The sequence below is a fragment of the Carcharodon carcharias genome, chromosome 12 (genome assembly GCF_017639515.1).
Source record: "Carcharodon carcharias isolate sCarCar2 chromosome 12, sCarCar2.pri, whole genome shotgun sequence".
Taxonomy (NCBI): Eukaryota; Metazoa; Chordata; class Chondrichthyes; order Lamniformes; family Lamnidae; genus Carcharodon; species Carcharodon carcharias.
This window is the reverse complement of record NC_054478.1, coordinates 22,345,403-22,370,804: the sequence shown is the minus strand read 5'-3', so window position 1 is coordinate 22,370,804 and position 25,402 is coordinate 22,345,403. Positions and strand designations below refer to the sequence as shown.

General features: G+C 45.9%; 1 protein-coding gene and 1 long non-coding RNA gene across 5 annotated transcripts in view; both read right to left on the bottom strand.

Moving 5' to 3' along the window:
- Positions 1–25,402, bottom strand: part of adcy5 (adenylate cyclase 5) — a 368,070-nt gene that overhangs the window by 181,612 nt on the left and 161,056 nt on the right. For all 3 annotated transcript variants that reach the window (XM_041200521.1, XM_041200522.1, XM_041200523.1), the window contains 2 exons: positions 18,311–18,460; positions 9,597–9,718 (listed from right to left, as the gene is read on the bottom strand). In XM_041200521.1, coding sequence (XP_041056455.1) covers positions 9,597–9,718; positions 18,311–18,460 — 272 coding nt within the window. The remainder of the gene's footprint in view (positions 1–9,596; positions 9,719–18,310; positions 18,461–25,402) is intronic.
- LOC121284810 overlaps positions 23,286–25,402 on the bottom strand; it is an 83,190-nt gene continuing 81,073 nt past the window's right edge. For both annotated transcript variants that reach the window (XR_005944551.1, XR_005944552.1), the window contains exon 4: positions 23,286–24,271. This is a non-coding gene — a long non-coding RNA (uncharacterized LOC121284810). The remainder of the gene's footprint in view (positions 24,272–25,402) is intronic.

Below are 25,402 nucleotides of genomic sequence, written 5' to 3'. Positions count from 1 at the left end.
CCCCCTTCCACAACTCTTTCTCCGGTACATCGATGATTATTTCGGTGCTGCTTCATGCTCTCGTCAGGACTTGGAAAAATTTATTAATTTTGCTTCCAATCTCCACCCCTCCATCATTTTCACGTGGTCCATCTCTGACACTTCCCTTCCCTTCCTTGACCTCTCTGTCTCAATCTCTGGTGATAGACTGTCCACCAATATCCATTACAAACCCACCGACACCCACAGCTATCTCGACTACAGCTCCTCACACCCCACTTCCTGTAAGGACTCCATCCCCTTCTCTCAGTTCCTTCGCCTCCGTCGCATCTGTTCCGATGATGCTACATTCAAAAACAGTTCCTCTGACATGTCCTCCTTCTTCCTTAACCGAGGTTTTCCACCCACGGTCGTTGACAGGGCCCTCAACCGTGTCCGGCCCATCTCCCGCGCATCCGCCCTCACTCCTTCTCCACCCTCCCAGAAACATGATAGGGTCCCCCTTGTCCTCACTTATCACCCCACCAGCCACCGCATTCAAAGGATCATCCTCCGCCAATTCCGCCAACTCCAGCATGATGCCACTACCAAACACATCTTCCCTTCACCCCCCTTATCGGCATTCCGTAGGGATCGCTCCCTCCGGGACACCCTGGTCCACTCCTCCATCACCCCCTACTCCTCAACCCCCTCCTATGGCACAACCCCTTGCCCACGCAAAAGATGCAACACCTGCCCCTTCACTTCCTCTCTCCTCACCGTCCAAGGACCCAAACACTCCTTTCAAGTGAAGCAGCATTTCACTTGCATTTCCCCCAACTTAGTCTACTGCATTCGTTGCTCCCAATGTGGTCTCCTCTACATTGGAGAGACCAAACGTAAACTGGGCGACCGCTTTGCAGAACACCTGCGGTCTGTCCGCAAGAATGACCCAAACCTCCCTGTCGCTTGCCATTTTAACACTCCACCCTGCTCTCTTGCCCACATGTCTGTCCTTGGCTTGCTGCATTGTTCCAGTGAAGCCCAACGCAAACTGGAGGAACAACACCTCATCTTCCGACTAGGGACTTTACAGCCTTCCGGACTGAATATTGAATTCAACAACTTTAGGTCGTGAGTCCCCTCCCCCATCCCCACCCCCTTTCTGTTTCCCCCTTCTTTTTTTTTCCCAATAAATTATAAAGATTTTCCTTTTCCCACCTATTTCCATTATATAAAAAAAAACCCACTAGAGCTATACCTTGAGTGCCCTACCATCCATTCTTAATTAGCACATTCGTTTAGATAATATCACCAACTTTAACTTTAACACCTATGTGTTCTATTGTACTATTGTTGTTGACATCTTTTGATGATCTGCTTCTATCACTGCTTGTTTGTCGCTACAACCACACCAACCCCCTCCACCTCTCTGTCTCTCTATCTCTCCGCCCCCCACACACACACCTTAAACCAGCTTATATTTCAGCTCTTTCCTGGACTCGAACTCAAGTTCTGTCGAAGGGTCATGAGGACTCGAAACGTCAACTCTTTTCTTCTCCGCCGATGCTGCCAGACCTGCTGAGTTTTTCCAGGTAATTCTGTTTTTGTTTTGGATTTCCAGCATCCGCAGTTTTTTTGTTTTTTTTTACTCCTTAAACCTACCTGTTTGACCAAAGCTTGGTCACCTGTCTGCTTATGTGGCTCAATGTCAAATTTGGTTTGATAATGCTCCTATGAAGATTCTTGGCACGTTTTACTGAGTTAACGGCACTATATTGATGCAAGTTTGTCATTGACCAACAGGAACAGAGCCAATTGGACTAGTAACAAGACATCATCACTTCCACATTATTTACAGTGCAGTAGGAGGCCATTTGACCCATCTCATCTGTGCCAGCTGTTCTTTGAAAGAGCTCTCCACATCTCAGCCTTCGTCAGAGCTTACTAAATTTTTCTTTTTCAAATATTCAACCACTTCTCTTTTAAAAACAACTGTCGAATTTGCTCTCACCGCTTGAAGACCACAGGGTAAAAACAAATCTTCCAAGCTTCCCTTTGTGCTTTTGGTGACGATCTTAAATTAATTACCCCCTAGTTACCGACTCACTGCCCAATGGAAATCAGTTCTCTTGACTGACCATTTCAAAGGGGCGACCTGATCAAGGTGTACAAGATTATGAGGGGGCATAGACAGGGTGGATAGGGAGCAGCTTAGTTGACGGGTCAGTCAAGAGGGGACATAAGTTCAAGGTGAGGGGCAGGAGGTTTAGGAGGGGATGTGAGGAAAAACTTTTTTATCCCGAGATCTGGAATGCGCTGCCTGGGAGGGTGGTGGAGGCGGGTTGCCTCACATCCTTTAAAAAGTACCTGGATGAGCACTTGGCACGTCATAGCATTCAAGGCTATGGGCCAAGTGCTGGTAAATGGGATTAGGTAGGTAGGTCAGCTGTTTCTCAGGTGTTGGTACAGACTCGATGGGCCCAAGGGCCTCTTCTGCACTGTGATTCTGTGAAAGCCCCTCTTAATTTTGATCACCGCCTTCAGATCTTCCTCTAACATTCCATGTTCCAGTGAAAGGAACCCTAGTTTCTCCTCGGAACTAAAGCTTTGTACTCTCTGAGTGTTATCATACTGAATTCCTACTGCATCCTTCTCCCAGGCCTGGCATCCCTCTGAAAGAAAAACACCTACAGCTGGGCATAACATTTTCATTGTGGCCTTATCGATAATTTTCAGCCTTTCAGCATTGCTACTGTTTCATCATTTTAAAATACTCCATAATTCTTTCATGGGATGTAGGTGTTGCTGGACAGGTCAGCATTTGTTGCCCATCCCTAATTGCCCCTTGAGGGCAGTTAAGGGGCAACCACATTGCTGTGGGTCTGGACTCACATGTAGGCCAGACCAGGTAAGGATGGCAGATTTCCTTCCCTAAAGGACATTAGCAAACCAGAAGTTTTTTTTTTTTACAACAATCAATGATAGTTTTATGGCCACCATTACTGAGACGAGCTTTCATTCCAGATTTTTTTTTTTGATTATTAATTGAATTTAAATTCCAACAGCTGCAGTGGGATTTGATTTTATGTCCTCAGATGATTAGCCTAGACCAAAGGATAAAAGAGCATGAGGAGAGCGGAGACACAGGATAAAAGAGCGCAAAGACATACCATGTAGTTAAGAAGCATATAACCTTAGTTGTCAGTGGTACTAGCATTCAATAAACACAGCAAACTGTAGCACACGTAGGAAGAAGGTAATTAAAGTAAATTAAATAACATAGGTTAGAAGGGCGGGACAGATGTTATGTTGCAGCTGTGAGATGTGGGGGCTTTTGGGCGCCAAGGCGATCCATGACAAACATGTCTGCAGGAAGTGTAAGCAGCTTGAGGAATTCCGGATCAGGATTATCGATCTGGAAGCTGACATGCTGACACTGCGCAACATAAGGGAGGGGGAGAAATACCTGGACACTCTGTTCCAGAAGACAGTCACACCTCTTAGAATCGGGTCGTCTGTTTTGGTCAGCAGTGAGGGACAGGAGGATGTGACTGTCAGTGAGGCAGGTAATGGGACTGAGCAGACAGTGGGGGAGGAGCCTCGACTTTGTAGTTGTCAGGTTTGAGGTGCTTATAACTTGTGTGGATGAAAGCGAGGTCTGCAAGGAGAATGAGCTGGCTGGCCATGGCACTGTGGTACAGGAAGCCGTACAAGTGGGGGGGGAGCAAAAAAGAATAGTGGCAGTAGGGGATAGTACAGTGAGGGGGATTGGCACTGTTCTCTGCAGCAAATAGCGAGAGTCCAGACAGCTATGTTGCCTGCCCGGTGCCAGGGTTAGGAACATCTACTCAGGGCTGGAGAGGAACTTGCAGTGGGAGGGGGAGGATCCAATTCCCGTGGTCCATGTAGGTACCAATGACATAGGCAGAACTAGGAAAGAGGTTCTGCAAAGTCAGTATGAGGAGCTAGGTATCAAATTAAGTAGCAGAACCTCAAAGGTAATAATCTCTGGATTATTACCTGAGCCACGTGCAAACTGGCATAGGACAAATAAGATTAGAGAGACGAATGCATGGCTCAAAGACTGGTTTGGGAGAAGTGGGTTCCGATTTGTGGGGCACTGGCATCAGTACTGGGGAAAGTGGGGGTTGTACCGTTGGGATGGTTTACACCTGAACCGTGCTGGGACGAGTGTCCTCGCAAATCACATAACTAGAGGAGTAGAGAGGGCTTTAAACTAAACAAGAGGGGTGAGGGATCAAATTTGGGTAGAGGTAGCAATTCAAGGTGTGGAATCAAAACAGAAGAGCAAAATAGTAATATGAGAAATGAGGGTTAGAGAATGGCAGGAACGGACAGAGAAAAAAAGCCTTAGAAAACATCAACAGTTAAGATTAGGCGTTACAAAGGTAACAAAAAGAAAAAAAACTGAAGGCTCTCTATCCGAATGCACGTAGCATTCATAACAAAGTAAATGAATCGATGGCCCACATCGAAGTAAATAAATATGATCTGATAGCAATTACAGAGACATGGCTGCAGGATGTCAAAGATTGGGTCCTTAATATTGAAGGGTACATGTCATTCAAGGAGAATAGGAAGCTAGGTAAAGGTGGAGGGGTAGCACTGTTAATCAGAGAAGGCATTGGTGCAATAGTTAGAGATGACCTTGTTTCAGGAGATCAGGATGTAGAATCGGTTTGGGTGGAGATGAGGAATATTAGGGGGAAAAGTCATTAGTGGGAGTGGTCTACATGCCCCCTAACAGTAACCACAGTGCAGGACAGAGTATTCAAGAGAAAATATTGTATGCTTGTGATAAAGGGACGGCAATAATCATGGGTGATTTTAATCTACACATAAACTGGTAAAATCAGATTGGCAGTAGTAGCCTGGATGAGCAGTTCTTGAATGCTTTCGAGATAGTTTCTTAGAGCAATATGTCCTGAAACCAACCAGAGAGCAGGTTATATTAGATTTGGTATTGTGTAACGTGACAGGATTAATTAATGACCTCAGAATAAAGACACCCCTAGGTAGCAACGACCACAATATGATTGAATTTTACATCCAGTTTGAAAGGGAGACGAGTGGCTCTAAGACTAGTATCTTAAACTTAAATAAGGGCAACTATGTGGGGATGAAAGCTGAGCTAGCTGAAGTGAACTGGGAAACTAGGCTAGAGGATAGATCAATAGAGAAGCAGTGGCAGACATTTAAAGGGATATTTCAGAGTATTCAGAATAAGTACATTCTCACTATAAAGAAATTTCTAAGGGGAGGACCCACCATCAGTGGTTAACTAAAGATGTTAAGGGAAGCATCAAACTTAAGGAAAAAGCATACAACTCCGCAAAGATGAGTGGCAGGACAGATGATTGGACGGAATATGAAGAATGGTAGAGAATGACTAAAAGGTTAATCAGGAGAGAGAATTTAGAGTGTGAGAGGAAGCTAGATAGAAATGTAAAAACGGATAGCAAGAGTTTCGACAGGTATTTAAAAAGGAAAAGAGAAAGTAAAGTGAACGTTGGTCCTCCGGAGCGTGGCAGTGGGGAGTTAATAGTGGATAATAAGGAAATGGCGGAAGAAATGAACAAATATTTTGCTTCTGTGTTCACTATAGAGGATACAAAAAACATTCCAGTAATAGCTGCAAATCAGGAGGAGAACAGGAGAAAGGAACTTGGTGAAATTGAAATCACTGGGGAAATGGTACTGAGCAAATTGATGGAGCTGTGGGCTGGCAAGTCTCCGGGTTTGATGGACTACATCCTAGGGTCTTAAAAGAGGTGGCTAATGAGGTAGTCGATGCGCTGGTGTTAATTTTCCAAAATTCACCAGATTCTGGAAAGGTTCCATCAGATTGGAAAGTAGCAAATATAAGCCCTATATTCAAGAAGGGAGGGAGGCAGAAAACAGGAACCTATAGGCTAGTTAGCTTGATGTCTGTTGTGGGGAAGTTATTAGAATCGATCATTAAGGAGGTTATAGCTGGGCACTTAGAAGAGCTCAAGGCTATAGGGAAGAGCCAGCATGTTTTTGTAAAAAGAAAATCATGTTTAACCAATTTATTAGTGTTTTTTGAAGGAGTAACATGCACTGTGGATAAAGGGGAGCCTGTAGACGTACTGTACTCTGATTTCCAGAAGGTATTTGATAAGGCACCACATCAGAGATTATTACAGAAAATAAAAGTGTATGGTATAATGGGAAACTTATTAGCAAGGATAGAAGATTGGCTGGCTGGCAGAAAGCAGAGAGTATGCATAAATGGATCTTTTTCTGATTGGCAGGATGTGACGAGTGGAGTCCCACAGGGGTCTGTACTGGGGCCTCAACTTTTTATGATTACATCAATGAATTAGATGAGGGGAGTGAAGGCATAGTAGCTAAATTTGCAGATGACATAAAGATAGGTAGGAAAGTATGTTGTGAAGAGGACATGAGGAGGTTCCAGATGGATATAGATAGGTTGAATGAGTGGGCCAAGATCTGGCAAATGGAGTTTAATATGAGAAAATGTGAAGTTGTTCACTTTGGCAGGAAGAACAAAGAAGCACAGTATTACTTAAATGGAAATTGGCTGTATAATTCTGAGGTGCAGAGGGATCTAGGTGTTCTCGTACATGACTCACGAAAAGTTAGTATGCAGGTACAAGTAAATAAGAAGGCTAATGGAATGCTATCCTTTATTACAAGAGGGATTGAACATAAAAGTAAGAATGTTGTGCTTCAGTTATACAGGGCATTGGTGAGACTGCACCTTGAATACTGTGTGCAGTTTTGGTCTCCTTTTTTAAGGAAGAATGTAAATGCGTTGGAGGTGGTTCAGAGGAGGTTGATTGATACCTGGAATGAAGGGTTGTCTTATGAGGAAAAGTTGGAATTTAGAAGAGTGAGGGTGATTCAATTGAAGCATACAAGATCCTGAACGGCCTTGACAAGGTAGATGTTGACAGGATGTTTCCTCGTGTGGGTGAGTCCAGAACTAGGGGGCACTGTGTTAAAATTAGGGGTTGCCCTTTTAGGACAGATGTGAGGAGAATTTGTTTCTCTCAGAGGCTTGTGCGACTTTGGAATTCTCTGCCTCAGTTGGTGGTGGAGGAGGGGTCATTAAATATTTTTAAGGCACAGGTAGATAGATCCTTGTTGGCAAGGGAATCAAAGGTTATTGGGGTTAGATGGGAATGTGGATATCGAAACACAAGAAGATCAGCCATGAACTTTTGAATGGCGGAGCAGGCTCGAGGGGCCGAATGGTCTACTCCTGTTCCTATTTCTTATGTTTTTATTATTAGGCCAGTGTCAGTCTGACTACACCAACGCTGCCCCAAGGTGCATCAAGCACCTTAAAGCGCTCACCTTCTGCCCATTTAGGCTGCCACCCTAATTCATGCTCACGTTTAGATAAGGATCAGGCAGTTGTCTCCTATTTTAAGTCTACCGCGCTCTTCTCCTGTTGCAATGCTCATTCTACCGCCATTCTTGAAAATTTGCGGGAAGCTGCAAGATTTGCACGTGTCTGTCACTCACTTTCACTCTGCTGTTCAGCAAATCTGCACTCATACTCTATCCACCAGTCCAGGAGATGCCTATAGTAGAGCAGATAATGGGGAAGCAAAAACGGGATCTATCCCTGTGTTTGACGGAGAAACGTTACAAGTAGCAATCGGCCATTCAACTCCTTTGGGCCTGTTCCACCGCTCAGTTAGATCATGGCTGATCTGTACCTCAACTCCATTTTCTTGCCTTTGCTCCTTATCCTTGCTAACAGCACGGTGGGTGTACCTACGCCACATGGACTGCAGCGGTTCAAGAAGGCGGCTCACCGCCACCACCTCAAGGGCAATTAGGGATGGGCAATAAATACTGGCCCAGCCGGTGAAACCCACATCCCGTGAAAGAGTAAAAACATCCATCAATCTCAGCCATAAAAGCTCCAATTTTTCCCTAGTTGGGTGTGGCAGTGTAGTGATTATGCCAGTGGACGAGTAAGCCAGAGGCTAAAATTCAAATTACATCACAACAACTGGGGTATTTAAATTCAATTAATTAAAAAAAATCGGAAATAAAAAAATAGAATCGCTCGTAGTGAGCATGAAGCAACTGGATTGTCGTAAAAACCCATCTGGTTCACTGAGATCCTTTAGGGAAGGACATCTGATGTCCTTACCTGGCCTGGTCTGGCCTACATGTAATTCCAGATCCACAGCAATGTGGTTGACTCTTAAATGTCCTCTGCAATGGCCCAGCAAGGCACTCAGGTATATTAAAAGCTCACCACCATCTTCTCAAGGGCGATTCAGGACAGGCAATAAATGTTGGCCTAGCTGGCAACACTCACATTTCGTGAGTGAGCAGTTAAAAAAAAAGTCTCCACAACCTTTTCAGGAAAGAGTTCCAGACTTCCATCATCCTTCATTTGAAAACCTGCTTCCGGATTTCACTCCCAAATGGCCGAGCTAAAATTTTAAGACTGTGCCCCTTTGTTCTGGATTCCTTCACCGTAGAGTGATGAAGGAGGCCATTTAGCCTACTGCATCTGCCCCAGCTCTTTGAAAAACTATCCAATTAATACGAGCCCTGGTGCTCTTTCCCCATAGCCCTGCACATTTTACACTTATATATACAATTATGCAAGCATTTATACCATTCATCTTTGAAAGTTATTATTGAATCTCCTTTCAGGCGGTACATTTCAGATCATAACAACTCGTTGTGTAAAAAAAAATTATCAACTGTCCTCTTGTTTCATTGTCATTTAAATTAAATCTGTGTTCACTTGTTATCGCCGCCTCTTGCCAGGGGAATGGTTTTTCCCTATTTACTTTATCAAAACCCTTCATGATTTTGAACATCTCTATTAAATCTCCCCTTAACATCCCCTGATCTAAGGGGAACAATCTCAGCTTCCCCAGTCTCTCCTGAAGTCGGGAACTGAAGTCCCTCATCCCTGGTCCCATTCTCGGAAATCTTCTCAGCAACCTGGCCAAGGCCTTGACATCCTTCCTGAAGTGTGGTGCCCAAGATTGGACACAATGCTCCAAGTGAGGCCTAACCAGTGAGTTAGCATAGCTTCCTTCATTTTGAACTCTAGGTCCCGGAATCCCATGTGCTTCTTGAACAATCTTCTCGCGCTGCCCTGCCACCTTTAAAAATTTGTGTATGTACAAGCCCCAGATCCCTCAGTTGCTGCATCTCCGTTAGAATTGTGCCCTTTAGTTTATATTGCCTCTCCTGGCTCTTCCTAACAAAACATTTCACCTCGCACTTCTCTGCGTTAAATTTAATCTGCACGTGTCTGCCCATTTCACCTGTAAATGTCCTCCACAAGTCTCTTTCCAGCTTCCGCATTGTTTCCCATTGCCTGTTGGTATGTTTGAAATTGTGCCCCGTGTACTCAAGTCATTAATAAATATCAAAAAGAGCTGTGGTCCTAATATTACTCCCTAGGGGTACATTCCCTCTAACCTGAAAAGCAACCGTTTACTGCAGCCCTGCTTTCTGCCTCTCAGTCGTTCACACAACAACTGTCCCATTTTATAATCCTCTATGAAGCAGGGTGCTGTTGATGAATTGGCAATGAGCAGAGATCAAGTTAAGACGCCTGTGGTGAAGGTGGAATCACCTACCTGACATTGTCGTGCTTCTGTATATAAATCTTGTGGAACATCATGTCCTCCTGCTTTGCGTTAATATCGGCCTTCATCTCCATGGCAACATGCCGCGGAAGTACTGACAGCAGTAGACGTTCCTGTATGGGGAGGAATCAATTGAAATGGTCAGATAGGCCCTGACACTGGAGACAAGGCATGCCTCCCCAAGTTTTTTTAAATTCATTTATGAGATGTGGGCATCGCTGTCTGGGCCAGCATTTATTGCCCATCCTTACCTGCCCTTGAGAAAGTGGTGGTGAGCTGCATTCTTGAACTGCTGCAGTCTGTGTAGTATATCCTGTAGGTACACCCACAGTGCTATTAGGGAGCGAGTTCCAGGATTTTGACCCAGCGACAGTGAAGGAACGGCGATATGTTTCCAAGTCAGGATGGTGACTAGCTTGGAGGGGAACTTCCAGATGGTGGTGTTCCCTTCTATCTGCTGCCCTTGTCCTTCTAGATGGTAGTGGCTGTGGGTTTGGAAGGTGCTGTTGAAGGAGCCTTGGTGAATTCCTGCAGTGTATCTTGTCGATGGTACATACTGCTGCTACTGTGTATTGGTGGTGAAGGGAGTTAATGTTTGTGGATGCGGTGCCAATCAAGCAGGCTGCTTTGTCCTGAATGGCATCAAGCTTCTTGAGTGTTGTTGGGGTGCACTCACCCAGGCAACTGGAGGGTATTCCATCCCACTCTTGGCTTGAGCCTTGTAGATGGTAGGCAAGCTTTGGGGAGTCAGGAGGTGAGTTACTCGTTGCAGGATTCCTACCCTCTGACCTGCTCTTGTAGCCACAGTATTTATATGGCTAGACCAGTTCAGTTTCTGGTAAATGGTAGCCCCCAGGATGTTGATAGTGGGGGATTCAGCAACGGTGATGCCATTGAATGTCAAGGGGGCGATGGTTTGATTCTCTCTTGTTGGAGAAGATCATTGCCTGGCACTTATGTGGTGCGAATGTTACTTGCCACTTGTCAGCCCAAGCCTGGATGTTGTCTAGGTCTTGCTGCATGTGGACGTGGACTGCTTCAGTATCTGAGGAGTTGCGAATGGTGCTGAGCATTGTCCAATCATCAGCAAACATCCCCACTTCTGACCTTATGATGGAAGGAAGGTCATTGATGAAGCAGCTGAAGATGGTTATGCCTAGGGCATTATGATGAAGAACCCCTGCAGTGATGTCCTGGAACTGAGATGATTGACCTCCAACAACCAGGTGCTAGGTATGACTCCAACTAGTGGAGCGTTTTCCCCCTGATTCCCATTGATTTGTTTTGCTCAGGCTCCTTGATACTAAGTCCTCCCTTTCGCTCCTTAACATGTTGACTGACGCTCAGGAATGTCATCCGTGAATGACATCTCAGCCGAGGTCAATCCTATTTAAATCAGCCTTTCAAATAGGAAGAGTCCACCCAGAAATCTAGAATAGGGACTACTCCTGAGTTTGCTCCACACTTTCTCTAGTCAACATACTCCAGACCTAGCTGTACCATCCTTACAGCCACTGATTGCAACAAGCTCCTTCAGCTCAGGCCAAGGAACAAGTCTTGGATTGTTCACAGGTAAACGGATGCAAAATAACCTTCAAGAGGGCCAGACTTTTAGGGCTTTTATGGTAATGACATGGACAGCGGGCACATGGGAACATCACCGCCTGAAAATTCCCCACCAAGCCACACACCATCCTGACTCAGAAACATATCACCGTTCCTTCGCTGTCGCTGGGTCAAAATCCTGGAATTCCCTCCCTAACAGCACTGTGGGTGTACCTACACCACATGGACTGCAGCGGTTCAAGAAGGCAGCTCACCCCCACCTTCTCAAGGGCAATTAGGCAAATGCTGGCCTAGCCAGCGACACCCACATCCCAAGAACGAATACTAAGAAAAAGGCATTTTACATTGAGCTTTTCATGAGCTCAGGACATCCTAAAGTGCTTTTCAGCCACTGAAGTACATTTGAGTTGTATTCACTGTTGTAATGCAGGAAACACTGCAGCCAATTTGTTCACAGCCAGCTCCCATAAGTAACAATGTGATACTGGCCAGATAACCCGATTAAATGATGGTGTTGGACAGGCCACTGGGCAGGACCCTCTTGTTCGTCTATGAAGTGGCTACTCTTCAAAAGTACCTTACAAACTATTCGAGAGTATTTACTGCACAGGAACAGGCCAATCAGCTGGACAGGTCTATCCCAGTGTTTGTGCACTACGCGAACCTCCCTCCACCCTTCTTCATCGAACCGATTCAAACATCCTTCCGTCCCTTTCTCCTTCATTTGCTTATCTAGCCTCCCCCGAAACACATCGATACTATTCATTTCAGCCGCTCGCTGTGATGGTGAGTCCCGCATTCTCGCCACTCCCTCGGTAGAAATGTTTCTCCTGGTTTCCCTATTGAATTTATTAGCGGCTTATCTTACATCTCTGACCCCCTAGTCCTGATCTCGCCTGCAAGTGCACCAACCCTATCGAACCCTTTCATAATCTTAACAACCTCTATCAAATCATCCCTCGGTGTTCTCTGCCCCAACCCTCTTCAACCTTTCCCGATAGATATAACCTTGCAGTCTGGTATCATTCTAGTGAGCCTTCTTCACACAGTCTCCAGTGCCTCTACACCCCTGTTGTAAGAACTGTGCAGAGGGCTCCAAGGGGGGGTAGGGTTATCCCCTCATCGGGCGGGCGGGCCCAGGAGTGGCCGTGAAATGGTCCCCAGCTCGCGATCAGGATCCGGCCGCGATTTCACGCTGACTGGCCAACTAACGGCCGGCCAGTGTGAAACGCGGGCTGATAACCTCAGTGCTGCTGGGGTGGGGAGGGGGGGGGGGTGGAAGGAGCACGAGCGCTGAAGTGTGCACCCAGTGAAAGCTCCCTGAAGGTACAGAGGTGCCTCAGGGAGCTGACGATATTTTAACGTTAAAAATCAAAATTTTAAAATGGAGGGAAACATGCCCCCCACATGCGACTCGGTCACATGAGCGGGGACATGTTAAAAATGAGTTTAAAATTTTTTTTTTATTGTTTCTTTTTAAATCACCGCTCGAAACCTCATCCCGCCCGTGGATGAGGCTCCGCGAAAAATGCAAAGGCCGCCTGGCCTCTTTGCCCGCCCGCCAGCCGTAAGGTTGGACGGGCAGGGAAAATTTCACTCTAATGAATTGGTTAATGGCCCTTAACAGCCCTCTTCACTGTCAGCGGGCACGCTGCCAACTCCCGCGTGTGCCCGCCGACCCAAATACCACATGAGTGCGTGATGATGTCGGGGTGCTCGCCGGACATCAGCGCGCGCGCTCTTTCACGCTCGAGCGCGACAGGTGCACACCCACGCGCCAAGCTGAAAATCCTGCCCCAGGTGTGGTCTAAAGAAGGCTCCATAAGTGTTTAACACCTTTCATCGGCTGTCAAGTGCTTTGGGCCACCCTGAGGTCATGAAAGGCGCTATCTAAATGCAAGCTGTTTCTTTCCGTCGGTGCAAGTGGGGAGTGGGGGGGGGGGGAGACTAATGAGAAACCTTTACTCCTGTTCTTCTCAGGCGTTCGCATCGCACAATCAGCAGTCAGTGCATGTTGACCAGCTGCTTGGAACCCTGGCAGATCTGATTTCTTCCCGGCTCAGGTACTTGGCCAATTCTCACGCCTGAATTGTTGCCTGAATCCCATTAGCGTTAAATGTTTTCCTTTTATACTCATTTAACATATTCATAAGAGGTTTTCGAGAAATATTCATTATTCATATAATTTAAACGTAACCTATGAATTATTCAGGCGCTTAGCACAATTAGCTGCACCCACTTTTCCCTCTATGTGCTACAATGATAATTAGACATTGTTGTTAAAAATAAAACCTGAATTATTCAACAACTTGAACTGATCGAATCGAATAGAACAACAACGGAGGCATTTTAAAAAAAGTAATATAAATTCAAATTATCTTTTTAATTTCTAATTAATTTCTAAGCAACGTCAAACTTTTCTTGTTCTGCAGCTGCCAATGTGCACAATCACAGCCTTACCCCCACCTTCAATGGCCTTTTCCCCATTTAAACCCTTACCCTCTCTCAATCCTTGGCACGCACCCCCCGTCACCTTCCCCCACCCCCACCCCCACAACTTCACTTCCTGCTCTCCTCTGCCACCCTTCCAGGATCATGCTAAAATGCAAAGGCGATTCCCGGCAATTTTTTATATTCATTCATGGGATTTGGTTGTCGTTGGCTAGACCAGCATTTATCGCCCATCCCTAATTGCCCTTGAGAAGCTGGTTGTGAGCTGCCTTCTTGAACTGCTGTACATATACCCACAGTTCTGTTCTTGCCTGCTCTATCAACCTTCTCTTTAAACTGCTCCCCCCATTTCCCTTTACCTTTATCTCCACCAACAAGTGTGGAAAGCTCATGGATTTCTTTGTCAAAAAGGTTGAGACCATCTGATCAGCCGTTTCTACCACTTTCCTCCCTTCCCCCTACCCAGTGAGTCAAAATTCACCAAAGGTTCTTCCCTGCTCTAGCCGTGAACTTACATTTTCTGCCACTTCTCTTCTATCTCTCCTCGTGCCCTTTCTGAGCTCATCGAATCAGAAACACACCTCCTGCTCCCTTGACCCTATTCCTCCCCAACTGCTGATCACCCAACTTCCCTTCCCGGCCCCCTTGTTAGCCGATATTGTTAATGGTTCCCTCTCCTCCCTCCTCCTCCCCTCCCCCTCTCTTCCTCCTCTTCCTCTTTAAATTTGCTGCCATCAACCTCTACTTCAGATACCCATCCTAAAATCCTCCGTCCTTGCAAACCACTGCTCCATCAATAACCGCTTCTTCCTCTCCAAAGTCCATGAACCAGTTGTTACTTCCCAAATCCATGTTCCAATCTTTTCCATAACGTCATGTTTGGATCCCTCCAATCAGGTTTCTGCCCTGTCACAGCCATCAAATGACTGTCAGCAAAGTCACAAATGGCATCGTATATAATCGTGACCATAATAAACCATTCCTCCATGTCCTTCTCCACCTGTCTGAATTGGTTGAGCAAATCATCCTCCTCCAACTCTCCTCTAATTTTAAAATTCTCATTCTCCATGTCCTCATCCTTTCCTCCCTCTAGCCCAACAATCCTCCGAGATCTCTACTCTTTCCTCCAACTCCAGACTCTTGTGCATCCTCAGAAAAACTCAGCAGGTCTGGCAGCATCGGCGGAGAAGAGCAAAGTTGACGTTTTGAGTCCTCATGGTCATGAGGACTCAAAACGTCAACTTTGCTCTTCTCCGCCAATGCTGCCAGACCTGCTGAGATTTTCCAGGTATTTCTGTTTTTGTTTTGGATTTCCAGCATCCGCAGTTTTGTGTTTTTATCTTGTGCACCCTCGCCTTCCCTTGCTCCAATACGGGTGGTCTTGCCTTCGACTGTCTAGGGCCTAAGTCTGGAATTCCCTTCTTGAACCACTTGGCCCCTCTAACTCTCTCTCACTCGCTCTCTTTTAAGGTGCTCCTTTAAATCCACCTCACCTCTCCTAATATCTCCATCTTTGGCCCAGTGTCAATTTTTTTTCTCTTTATTCTTGCATGGGGAGTGTGCTTATTTGTTGCCCATCCCTAATTGCCCTTGAGTGGCCTGCTAGGCCATTTTAAAGGGCAGTTAAAAATCAACCACACTGCCGTGAGTTTGGAGTCAGAAGTAGGCCAGAACAGGGAGATTTCCTCCCCGCCCTCCACCGCCCCCCCCCTACTAAAGGTGAACCAGGTGAGTCTTTACATAGTTGTCATGGCCACCATTGCTGAGACTAGCTTTCAATTCCAGGGCCAGGATTTTTCATTCGTCGGGCGGGCTCTGCGGGAGTGGGCGGGGCAGTCACGGAGCTGACCGCCTCCCGTGATCGGCTCCGCTCCGCAATTTCACACCGGCGGCCAGTTAAGGCCCGCCCTGCGAGGATGGCGAGTGGTAGCGCTGGGTGCTGGGCAGGGGGGGAGGGGGAGGAGGGAGAGTCGGGTCCAGCGCACGCACGCGCGCGTGCTTCAATCACCCTGAGGCATGGAGCTGCCTCGGGGAGACTGAAGCGTTTTTTAAAAAAATAAATAAATCAATAAAAATTGAATGAAACATGTTTCCCCCCATGCGACTGTGTCACTTGAGATGGGACGTGTTTTTATTTTTCCCAAAACAAAAAAGGTTTTATTTAATTTGTAAAAGCTTTAGGAAACCTCACCCTGCCCATGGATGAGGTTTCTTGAAAAACGTAAAGGTCGCTTGGGCTTTTCGCCTGCCCACCCCCCCACCACTACCCCCCACACCCGCCCCTCACCCCCCCCCCCCCCGGCCAATCGTTAGGTTGGACGGGCAGCATAACATTCAGGTTCAAAGCAAAAAACTGCAGATGCTGGAAATCCAAAACAAAAACAAAAATACTTGGAAAAACTCAGCAGGTCTGACAGCATCTGCGAAGAGGGATACAGTTAACGCTTCGAGTCTGTATGACTCTTCAACAGAACTAAGAAATATAGAAAAGGGGTGAAATATAAGCTGGTTTAAGGGCGGGGGGATGGGACAAGTAGAGCTGGATAGAGGGCCAGTGATAGGTGAAGATAACCAAAAGATGCCATAGACAAAAGAGGTGTTGAAGGTGGTGATATTATCTAAGGAATGTGCTAATTAGGGTAGAAAGCAGAACAAGCAAGGTACAGATAGCCCTAGTGGGGGTGGGGTGGGGGGAAGGGATCGAAAAAGGCTAAAAGGTGGAGATAAAACAATGGATGGAAATACACTTAAAAATAATGGAAGTAGGTGGGAAAAGAAAAATCTATATAAATTATTGGAAAAAACAAAAAGGAGGGGGAAAATCGGAAAGGGGGTGGGGATGGAGGAGAGTGTTCATTATCTAAAACTGTTGAACTCAATATTCAGTTCGGAAGGCTGTAAAGTGCCTAATCGGAAGATGAGGCCCTCTATCCGGCTCTTCTTGTCCCACCCCCCATTAAACCAGCTTACGTTTCACCTCTTTTCTATTTTTACTTAGTTCTGTTGAAGGGGCATTCGGACTCGAAACGTTAACTGTGCGCCTCTCCGCAGATGCTGCCAGACCTGGTGAGTTTTTCCAGGTATTTGTGTTTTTGTTTTAAAATTCAGGTTAATTACCTGGTTAATGGCCTTGATAGGCCCGTCAACTATCGGTGGGAGGGCAGCTGACTCCAGCCCGCACATTCCCGCCGAGCGAAATATCGCGATGACATCAGGATGCACACCTGACATCATCGTGCGTCGTCTTAACGGATGGAAAATTCTGCCCCCGGATTTCTTCACTGAATTTAAATTCCACCAGCCGTGGTGGGAATTTGAACCCAGAGCGCTAGCCTGGGTCGCTGGGGGAGGTGCCGCCATTTTACGTGACGCGTCAGTGCGAGTCGCAACCGGGAAGCGCTGAGCGCTCCCTGTGCGGGCGGGGTGGGGGGTTGGGGTGGGGGGGGGTGGGGGGGGAGGGGGAGGAGGCTGAGTCGGGGCCTGCGCTCTTCCGCCGTTTGATTTTTGAAAGTTTTAATAAAAGAGAAAAAAAAAAAATTTTTTTTTAAGACGTATCCCCCTCGGGTGACAGTGTCACATGGAGCTGGGACGCGACCATGGATTTCATTTAAAAATCTTATTTAAACTTTAAAAACCTTCCTGAAGCCTCACCCCGCCCGTGGATGATGGTTCTTAAATGCGAAGGCCGCCTGGGCTCTTTGCCTGCCCTGTCGGTTGGACGGGCAGCTCAGTTAATTAGTTTAATTGCTGTTTAAATGGCCTTAATAGGCCTTTTTACCGTTCGGCAGACGCGCAGCCGACTCCGGCGTGCTCCCGCCGAACTCAAGGTCTGAGTGACGCGGGGTGGGGGGGGGGGTGGGGGGGCGGGTGATGTCGGGACGCACGCCCGAGTTCACCGCATGTCATTTTACGCATTGGGGAGCGTTGGTCCCGCCCCCACCCGCCGACCCAAAGGTTCTGGCCCTGGATTACCAAACCCGGCGACATTACCACCACGCCCACAGGGTCCCCCTAGGCTGCGCGACTGATTATGCTGCTGTGAAGTACCTTGGAATATTTTGCTATGTTAAAGACGACACACGTAAAATGCAAGCAGCGTGGGTGGTGGTTTTTTTGCAACACTCCATTAGCAGCTAACTGACCTGACTCTGTTTTGCGGCCCCCAAGTCTCTCCCTCAACCCTTCCAAAACTCAATGGCAGAGTTCAGTTCACTGTGTCAGCCTTCGGTTGACAGCACTCTCACCTCCGGGCCAGAGGCCGTGGCTTCAAGCCCCACTCCAGAAGCTTAAACCCGTAATCCAGGCTGACACTTTAATGAGGGAGACAGCGGTGCAGTTTTTCAGGTGAGATGTTAAACTGAGGCCACATCTGCCCTCTAAAATCCCACAACACTATCTCGAAGAAAAGCAGGGGAATTCTCCCTGGTAATCCTGATGAATAGTTACGCCTCAGCTTAAAAAAACAAGATTATCTGGTCTTTAGCACAGTCCTGTTTGCGGAATCTTGCTGTGCACAAAACAGCGTTTCCTACATGAACACAATTCGAAAGGTACTTCATTGGCTGTAAAGCACTTTGGGTCGTCCCGTGGTGGTGAAAGGCGCTACAGAAATGCAATTTATGAGGTGCTACCTTGGCCATTGTGAAATGCACACGTGGTGCCTCTGACGCTGGTGTCCGGATTCTTACCTGCTGCTGGTTCTCATTCTGTGAGTGCAATCTTGCCTGGATGCACTCCCGAGTCTCCTGAAACGCCTGCCTCTGGGACACCTCCGCTGGGTAGTGGGTGCAGACCCCAACAATGTTGGTGCACGAGAAGATCAGCACATTGGAGACCAGCTGAAAAAGGAAGAATTTTACGGGTTGAAGAGAGGCCATCTTTATAACTCATCACAGAAAGACTACATCATCCAAAACTAGGAAGGTCAGCAAAACAGCAGACAGAAACTTCTCCCAGTTGGGAAAACTGCATTCATCCACTTTTCCAATTGTGATATTATTGTCACATCTTGTTCCCCCCTTGCCCACCCCCCCCCTCCAATTTTTATTCAGCCCCCACTCTTCCTCTTTCCATGATCTTGTAGTGGTATACGGTCCCACAAAGTGCTAAATGCTCTGCTCTCTGCCTAAGTTGCCATTCGACAAGTTTGAATCTGCTACACAAGGGCCAATAAGGTATTCATTCAGTCATTGGGAATTCACATGGAGGCTAACATTAGCATCCAACATCAACATATGGATACAACAGCTTGCATTTATATAGTGCCTTTAATGTAGTAAAAATCTCCCAAGGCTCAATCACAGGGAAGTTCATCAAACAAAAACCTGACACTGAGCAAAATAAGGGGATATTAGTTTGGGTGATCAAAAGCTTGGTCAAAGAGGTAGGTTTTAAGAATTGACTTAAAGGAGGGGAGGTATAGAGGCAGCGAAGTTTAGCAAGGGAATTCTAGAGCTTAGGACCTAGGCCGCTGAAGGTACGGCTACCAATTGTGCAGTGATTAAAAACCGGGGATGCGCAAGAGACCGGAATTGGAAGAGCAGAGATATCTCAGAGGGGCTGTGGGCCTGGAGGAAGTTGGAGAGATAGCGGGTGCAAGGAATTTGAAAACAAGGATGAGAATTTTAAAATCAGAGCTCCAGGATACGGGCAGCAATGGCGGAAAAGTGAAATTAAGTTTATAAGAGGGTGAGGCCAGCCATTGCAATAGTCACATCCAGAGCTAACAAAGGCATGGATGAGGGTTTCAGCAGCAGGTGAGGTAGGGGGCTGCAGGTCAGTGATGTTATGAGGGTGGAATTAGCTGGTGGTGGTACCGGAGACAAGGATCAGAAGGTCAGCTCAGGGTCAAATAGGACCCCAAGGTTGGTTGAGCCTTAGGGGTCAGTAAATGGTAGGCAGAAGCGGGAGCATTGACTGATTTTTGTGAGTGCAGTACAGGGGTCCTCAGACAGTTTTAGACTCCCCCTTACCATGATGACCAATACCAGCCAACCTGGCACAGTGGGAATGGTATCGAGAATCTTGCTAGGCAGTGCCGATAAACAATATTGAGCAGCTCATCGACCTTTGGGCTTTGTAGGTCTGTGGTCCACTACAACTCTCCAGTTGTCTGCAAAGACCTTGTGAGCGGATCCAAGATCATGTGCTCGAGAATATAGATGTGACATGTCTATATAGAGAATATAGGCATGCTCCCATTGACACCCATTGTCTTCTTTAGCGAAAATTGGCTGGTGGGTCAGTGTTGGTCCAACGCAAGGGACCTTTGTCCTCCGGTTGAAATATCTCTGATTATTGAAAGCTAAAGGGCAATATCTTACTATAGCAGTGGGTGGTAGCATAGTGGTTATATGTTGCTGGAATATTAATCTGAACTACTAATCCTGGGATGTGTGCTCAAATCCCACTGTGGCAGTGGGGGAATTTAAATTCAGTTAATTAAATAAGCCTGGAATTAAAAAGCCACCATCTCTAAGGCAATTAGGGATGGGTAACAACGTAAAAAAACAGAAAATGCTGTAAAAACTCAGGAGGTCTGGCAGCATCTGTGGAAAGAGAAACAGAGTTAACATTTCAAGCTAAATATGACGCATCTCTTTAGCTCTGAAGAAGTCATATTTGACTCAAAATGTTAACTCTGTTTCTCTCTCCACAGATGCTGCCAGACCTGCTGATTTTTTCCAGCACTTTCTGTTTTTCTATCAGATTTTCAACATCCACGGTATTTTGCTTTTGTTATGATGGGTAACAACATGTTGGCCTTGTCAGCGAAGCTCACATTCTATGAATGAGTTTTCTAAATTAGATTTCTAAATCTATAAGACCCCAAGGTTGGTTCAGCCTTAGGGGTCAGTAAATGGTAGGCAGAAGCGGGAACATTGACTTGATTTTTGTGAGTGCTAATGGCATCTCCTGTTAAGTTAGACTGTTCCTACACCCTCCAGCTCAAAAATATTTTGCCACATCAGCCCCGAAAGAACGAGCTGGTAATGGTGCGAAACAGGACATCTGCAAACTGAGTGAACAGAGCAACCAACAGGGTATCACCTTAACCAATGAGATTTGAGGATTGGGAATAGAGGGTGGAGGGTAAATTAAAGGGTGTAGATTCAATGTCAAATCAGGTACAGATTGAAAATCAAAGAAGGAAAGATTGAATGAAGAGTGGTATGGAGATAAAAAAAAGGGGCTGAAAGCAAAAGTGAAAAAAATTTATTTTAAAAAGAATTCCTCAACCAGATGGAATGAGACTCCACACTTTTTGAGGCAGATGTTGATTGATAGTCATTAACACTGATCCTGCCATTATTAGGATACATATCCTTGTAGCTTGGCCTAAATAGTCAAGTGGTTATGGTACTGGGTTTGTAACCCCAAGATCAAGAGTTCAAATCTCACAATGGCAAAAGACTAAGCTTGGCCTAAATAGCCAAATGGTTATGGTACTGGGTTTGTAACCCCAAAATCAAGAGTTCAAATCTCACAATGGCAAAACTATGCCGTCACCGAATTTGTTTTGGGCTTGGCGTAAATAGCCAAGTGGTTATGGTATTGGGCTTGTAACCCCAAGATCAAGAGTTCAAATCTCACAATGGCAAACTATGAAACAATGTCACTTCATCTGAAACAGATAGAAACGTGTTTGTACTCGAAAGAGTTACATATCCTTGTAATTAATAGCTTTCAACACCTGCAGTGGGTTTAGCTCATATTGACCACAGGAATATGGCTTCATGATCAGCCAGGATCTTAGTAAATGGTGGAGCAGGAGCGAAGGGCCAAATGACCAACTCCTGCTTTTATTTATCGTGCACTTATGTTCTTATGTTCATGCAATTCAACGCACATTGACGGTGAGACAGACACCTCCTTCTCCTTCTTCAGGTACCATACCCTAAGAGGGCATTGGCGACCACGGACTTCTATTGGATTGGTCCATGATTATGCTTGGCAAAGTATGGCAGTGATTGGCCGTTGCCTTCTGCAGCATGGGCTGACCCAGGAAACTCTCCCACACTCTTACCACCTGCCATCAGGCGTATTGGAAGAATTTAAAGACTAATAATCAAGTGTTTGGCCATGTTATGAATGCAGAGACCGGCACACCACCATTCCCACAAAACCAAGAGTTCAGGGCACGTAACCAGGCAGGGCCTTTAAGGTTATCCGAATTTAACCAGACATCTGCTCCAGTTTGCTACACCATTCAGCCATAAATGATGAACAGCACCCTTAGCTTCATCATAATTTTGACAGCAAAATTCCAGCCCACTTCCTCATCCATCCAGTCACCAAAGAGACAACAAAACAGTTATAAGCCAAAACATCAGTCGACAATAGTGCAACAACACCACCTTTGGTTACAATAGAAAGCCAAGCCCAGATGCTCATTAAATCCGCCTTCCCCAGCCAGAACTAAATATGTGTTTTTGCAGAGCCAGCTCACAGAAGCTTGTACTAATTCTTTGTGCACCATTACCTGACATAAGGAACTCACGTCAATAACCTGGTACCCAGAAACAGTTCATTTTTTTGGTCACAATGACATTCCAGGGTTAGACTAATTGCAAGGGGGGGGGTGGAATTGCTATGGGAACTCCCCTGATAAGCTGCCATGACTTTGGTGGGATATCAGCCGCGTTCTGCTTGAATGGTGAAGCAGGCTCGAGGGGCTGAACGGCCTCCTCTTGTTCCTGGAAACCATTGAGAAATGGCGCAGACACCATTTAAGCCATTTTCTCTGCGGTTTCTGCTGATCCATCCAGCAAGTTACAACTGACCAATCAGAAGATTCCCACCCTCACCTCGATGGGTGCTCAGGGTGTACTGGGCTCTTGTTATTATGCAACAGCAGAGACAGACCTGATTACAATAGAAATTCAGGGAATTAAACGCATGAATCGCTCTTGACCTTTGTTCAATTAGTACACATCCATCCATCTACCAGATTAATACAGACATTCACTCAGTTTTTTTCAACTCAGTCAGGACCCACAGCCCAGGAGCCTCATGAGAAGGTCCTGACCGGGAGCAGTCACCCTAACTGGCGGCTGCAGCTTCCCCCGGTTTTACAGAAACAAGGCTCGAGGCCCCAGGCTGGGTCCATGAACCGGGTCGTGTGCTTCAGGTGTTCCTGAAACTCACTGCGCAAAGGACTGCGGAGCTAAAACCGGCCACCGTCTCCTGAAACATCACACACTTCCGCCACTTGCGCTCTCCCCTCTTCACAGAAGGCAGACTCGTGCAACCCGTTTTCTTGACATGAAATTGATGCGAAAGCATTGTGAAAAGGTCGATTTCCCCCAGTTACAATAAAATAACAAAGGTACAACTCACTCACTCCACAGGTGTAGGTTCACTTTTCTAACCAAGGTATTTAAAGTGGCTGGGGCCTTCCTGTCACTGTCTGTTTGTGTCTGAGAGACCAAGAGTGACAAAGGCCATCCCGAACCCTTTGATGAGCGAGTACAAGGTTCTTTGGTGTCTGCTCAACTAATGTCCCTCTTCACCATGCAAAGGGAATGAAATCTAATCCTTCAGAAGTGCTCTCTTCCTGAGACGCTTGAGGTTGTAGATAACAAACATGCCTCTTCCATTACTGATTAACATTTTGTAACACCATAGTAACTGGAAACTAGTATCGATGAGACGACTAATATGTTTGCGATCAGTAATTTTAATAGGCAATTACAACTGGTTACACATAGTAGCCAGACAGTAAATACAACTGGCAATGATAATTACATAAATCCTTTTGAGGACAGGTGATCACGAGAGTTTTAAGTTGTCTGGTCCTTTCTTTACTGCTCCTGCTCCGCTGGTCCTCCTTAAGACCATTCTTCAGATACAACTTGCATTTATAAACAACTTTAACATAGTGAGAAGCCCCATAGTGCTTCACAGGAGCTTTACTGAACTAAAATCTGACACCGAGAAAGGTGAGCAAAGGTTTACAAGTTAGGTCAAAGAGGTAGGTATTAAACTGCGGACAGAGAGGTTGGGAGGAGAAGAGGTTTAACAGGGGGGTTACTAGAGCTTAGACAGGTTGGAGACATCCATACGATCGAGACACGATCCACCTTCAACCAATCATTGGCGATGTAAACACTTATTATCCACCCAAGTACAAGTTTCGATTTAGTTCTTTCTCCTCATTCTTTTCAACATTCTTCAGCAGATGCAAGTTCAGGAAAGCTACATTGGGGTCAGTTTGAGATTACATAACCAAAACAGCATCGGAGCAAAAAGTCACAATTTCCAGGTTTTGGGGCAAGACACTTTCTGGAGACCTCACGTTCCCTATGATCAGAAGCGCACCTTTCACTTACCCAGGATCTAGTTAAATGATAGAATAACCTGGAGATCATAAAAACAACACTCGTTCAGTATTCCAGATACGGAAATATCACACACTGAGAAAAATGCGGGTGTTAACACGACAGGAGTATTATAAAATTTAAAAATTCAGCTCAGGTAAAATCCAAATTGTTAGTGCTGCGCAAGAAAACGTCTGAAGCCAACAAGATCACATCTCTATAAATATCAACTTAAGGATACGTATAGCTGTGTCCTCAGCAGTTCCCTTGGAGCTTCATTCCTTTTTAAATTCGAGATTTCACTTCTCAAGTTTGTCGGGTAAGTTTCAGCTGAAAGATAGTTCAAGGCAGTGCTAAATAATGAAACTAAATTTTCTAACTCAAAATTAGAGCTATCCATAATAAAAACTGGAAAGGCTGGTAGCATCTGCAGAGAGAAAAACAGATTTAACATTTCAGGTCAATGATCCTTCATCAGAACTCCAGTCATTTATATACAAAAAAAAACCCCTTTTAAATGACACCACAACAAGACTTGTATAGGTGCTGGGCCTAGTTACAGTAAATACTCTCACCAAACCACCTGTTGACACTTAAAAGGCCAAAATGTCAAAATTGGGACCCTTTTTAACAGATCTTTAATAACTTCAGTCTCTCGCCTCTGAATCAGAAGGTTCTGTGTTCAAGCCTCACTCCAAGACTTGAGCACGTTACGTAGGTTGACAATGCAATGCAGTGTTGAGGGGGTGCTGCACTGTCAGAGGTGTCGTCCCTTTAGATGAGGCGTTGAACATGGATCCTGTTTCAGTGATCTAGGTAGACGCTAAAAGATCTCAGGCACCAATTGGAAGAGCCGAGGATTGTTCAGGTTTCTTGGTTTATATCCCTCCCTCAACCAACAGCACCAAAATGGGTCATTCAACTTATTGCTATTGCTGGGACCTTGATTGTGAAAACTGGCTGCTGCGATTGCCAATACTCGTTACATTTAAAAGTTGCTCACTGCATGTGCTAAGAGCTCTGAGAAATGCGGCTTAATGCAGTATAAGATCTTCTGATGATCAGTTTTAGACTGTGTACCCGCGCCCAATGGGAACAGGGTTGAGATCGGCACATTTGACAAATTGACACATTTCATCTTGGTAACTTGCTCAAGTGACCATTCCTCATGAGTCAATCCAGATAGTGGGCATCATCAGTGGGCTGTCGTACCATGGGATGAATCAGGTTGTAGCCCCAGCGCTTTCAGTAAGAATGAGTAGTCGGTGACCCAAAGAGGAACTTTAGCAGATGTTATTCTCCTCTCTGGTCTGGGTGTACTGAGGCCATTTGTAGTAACCCAGATTGCAATTAGGCAATGTGGCACGGACTTGGCAACAAACCTGTCATTTTTCATCTCTGCAATGACTCAGTACTAAACCAAACATCAAAGCTATATCCCTAAGGAAGCTACACATTAGG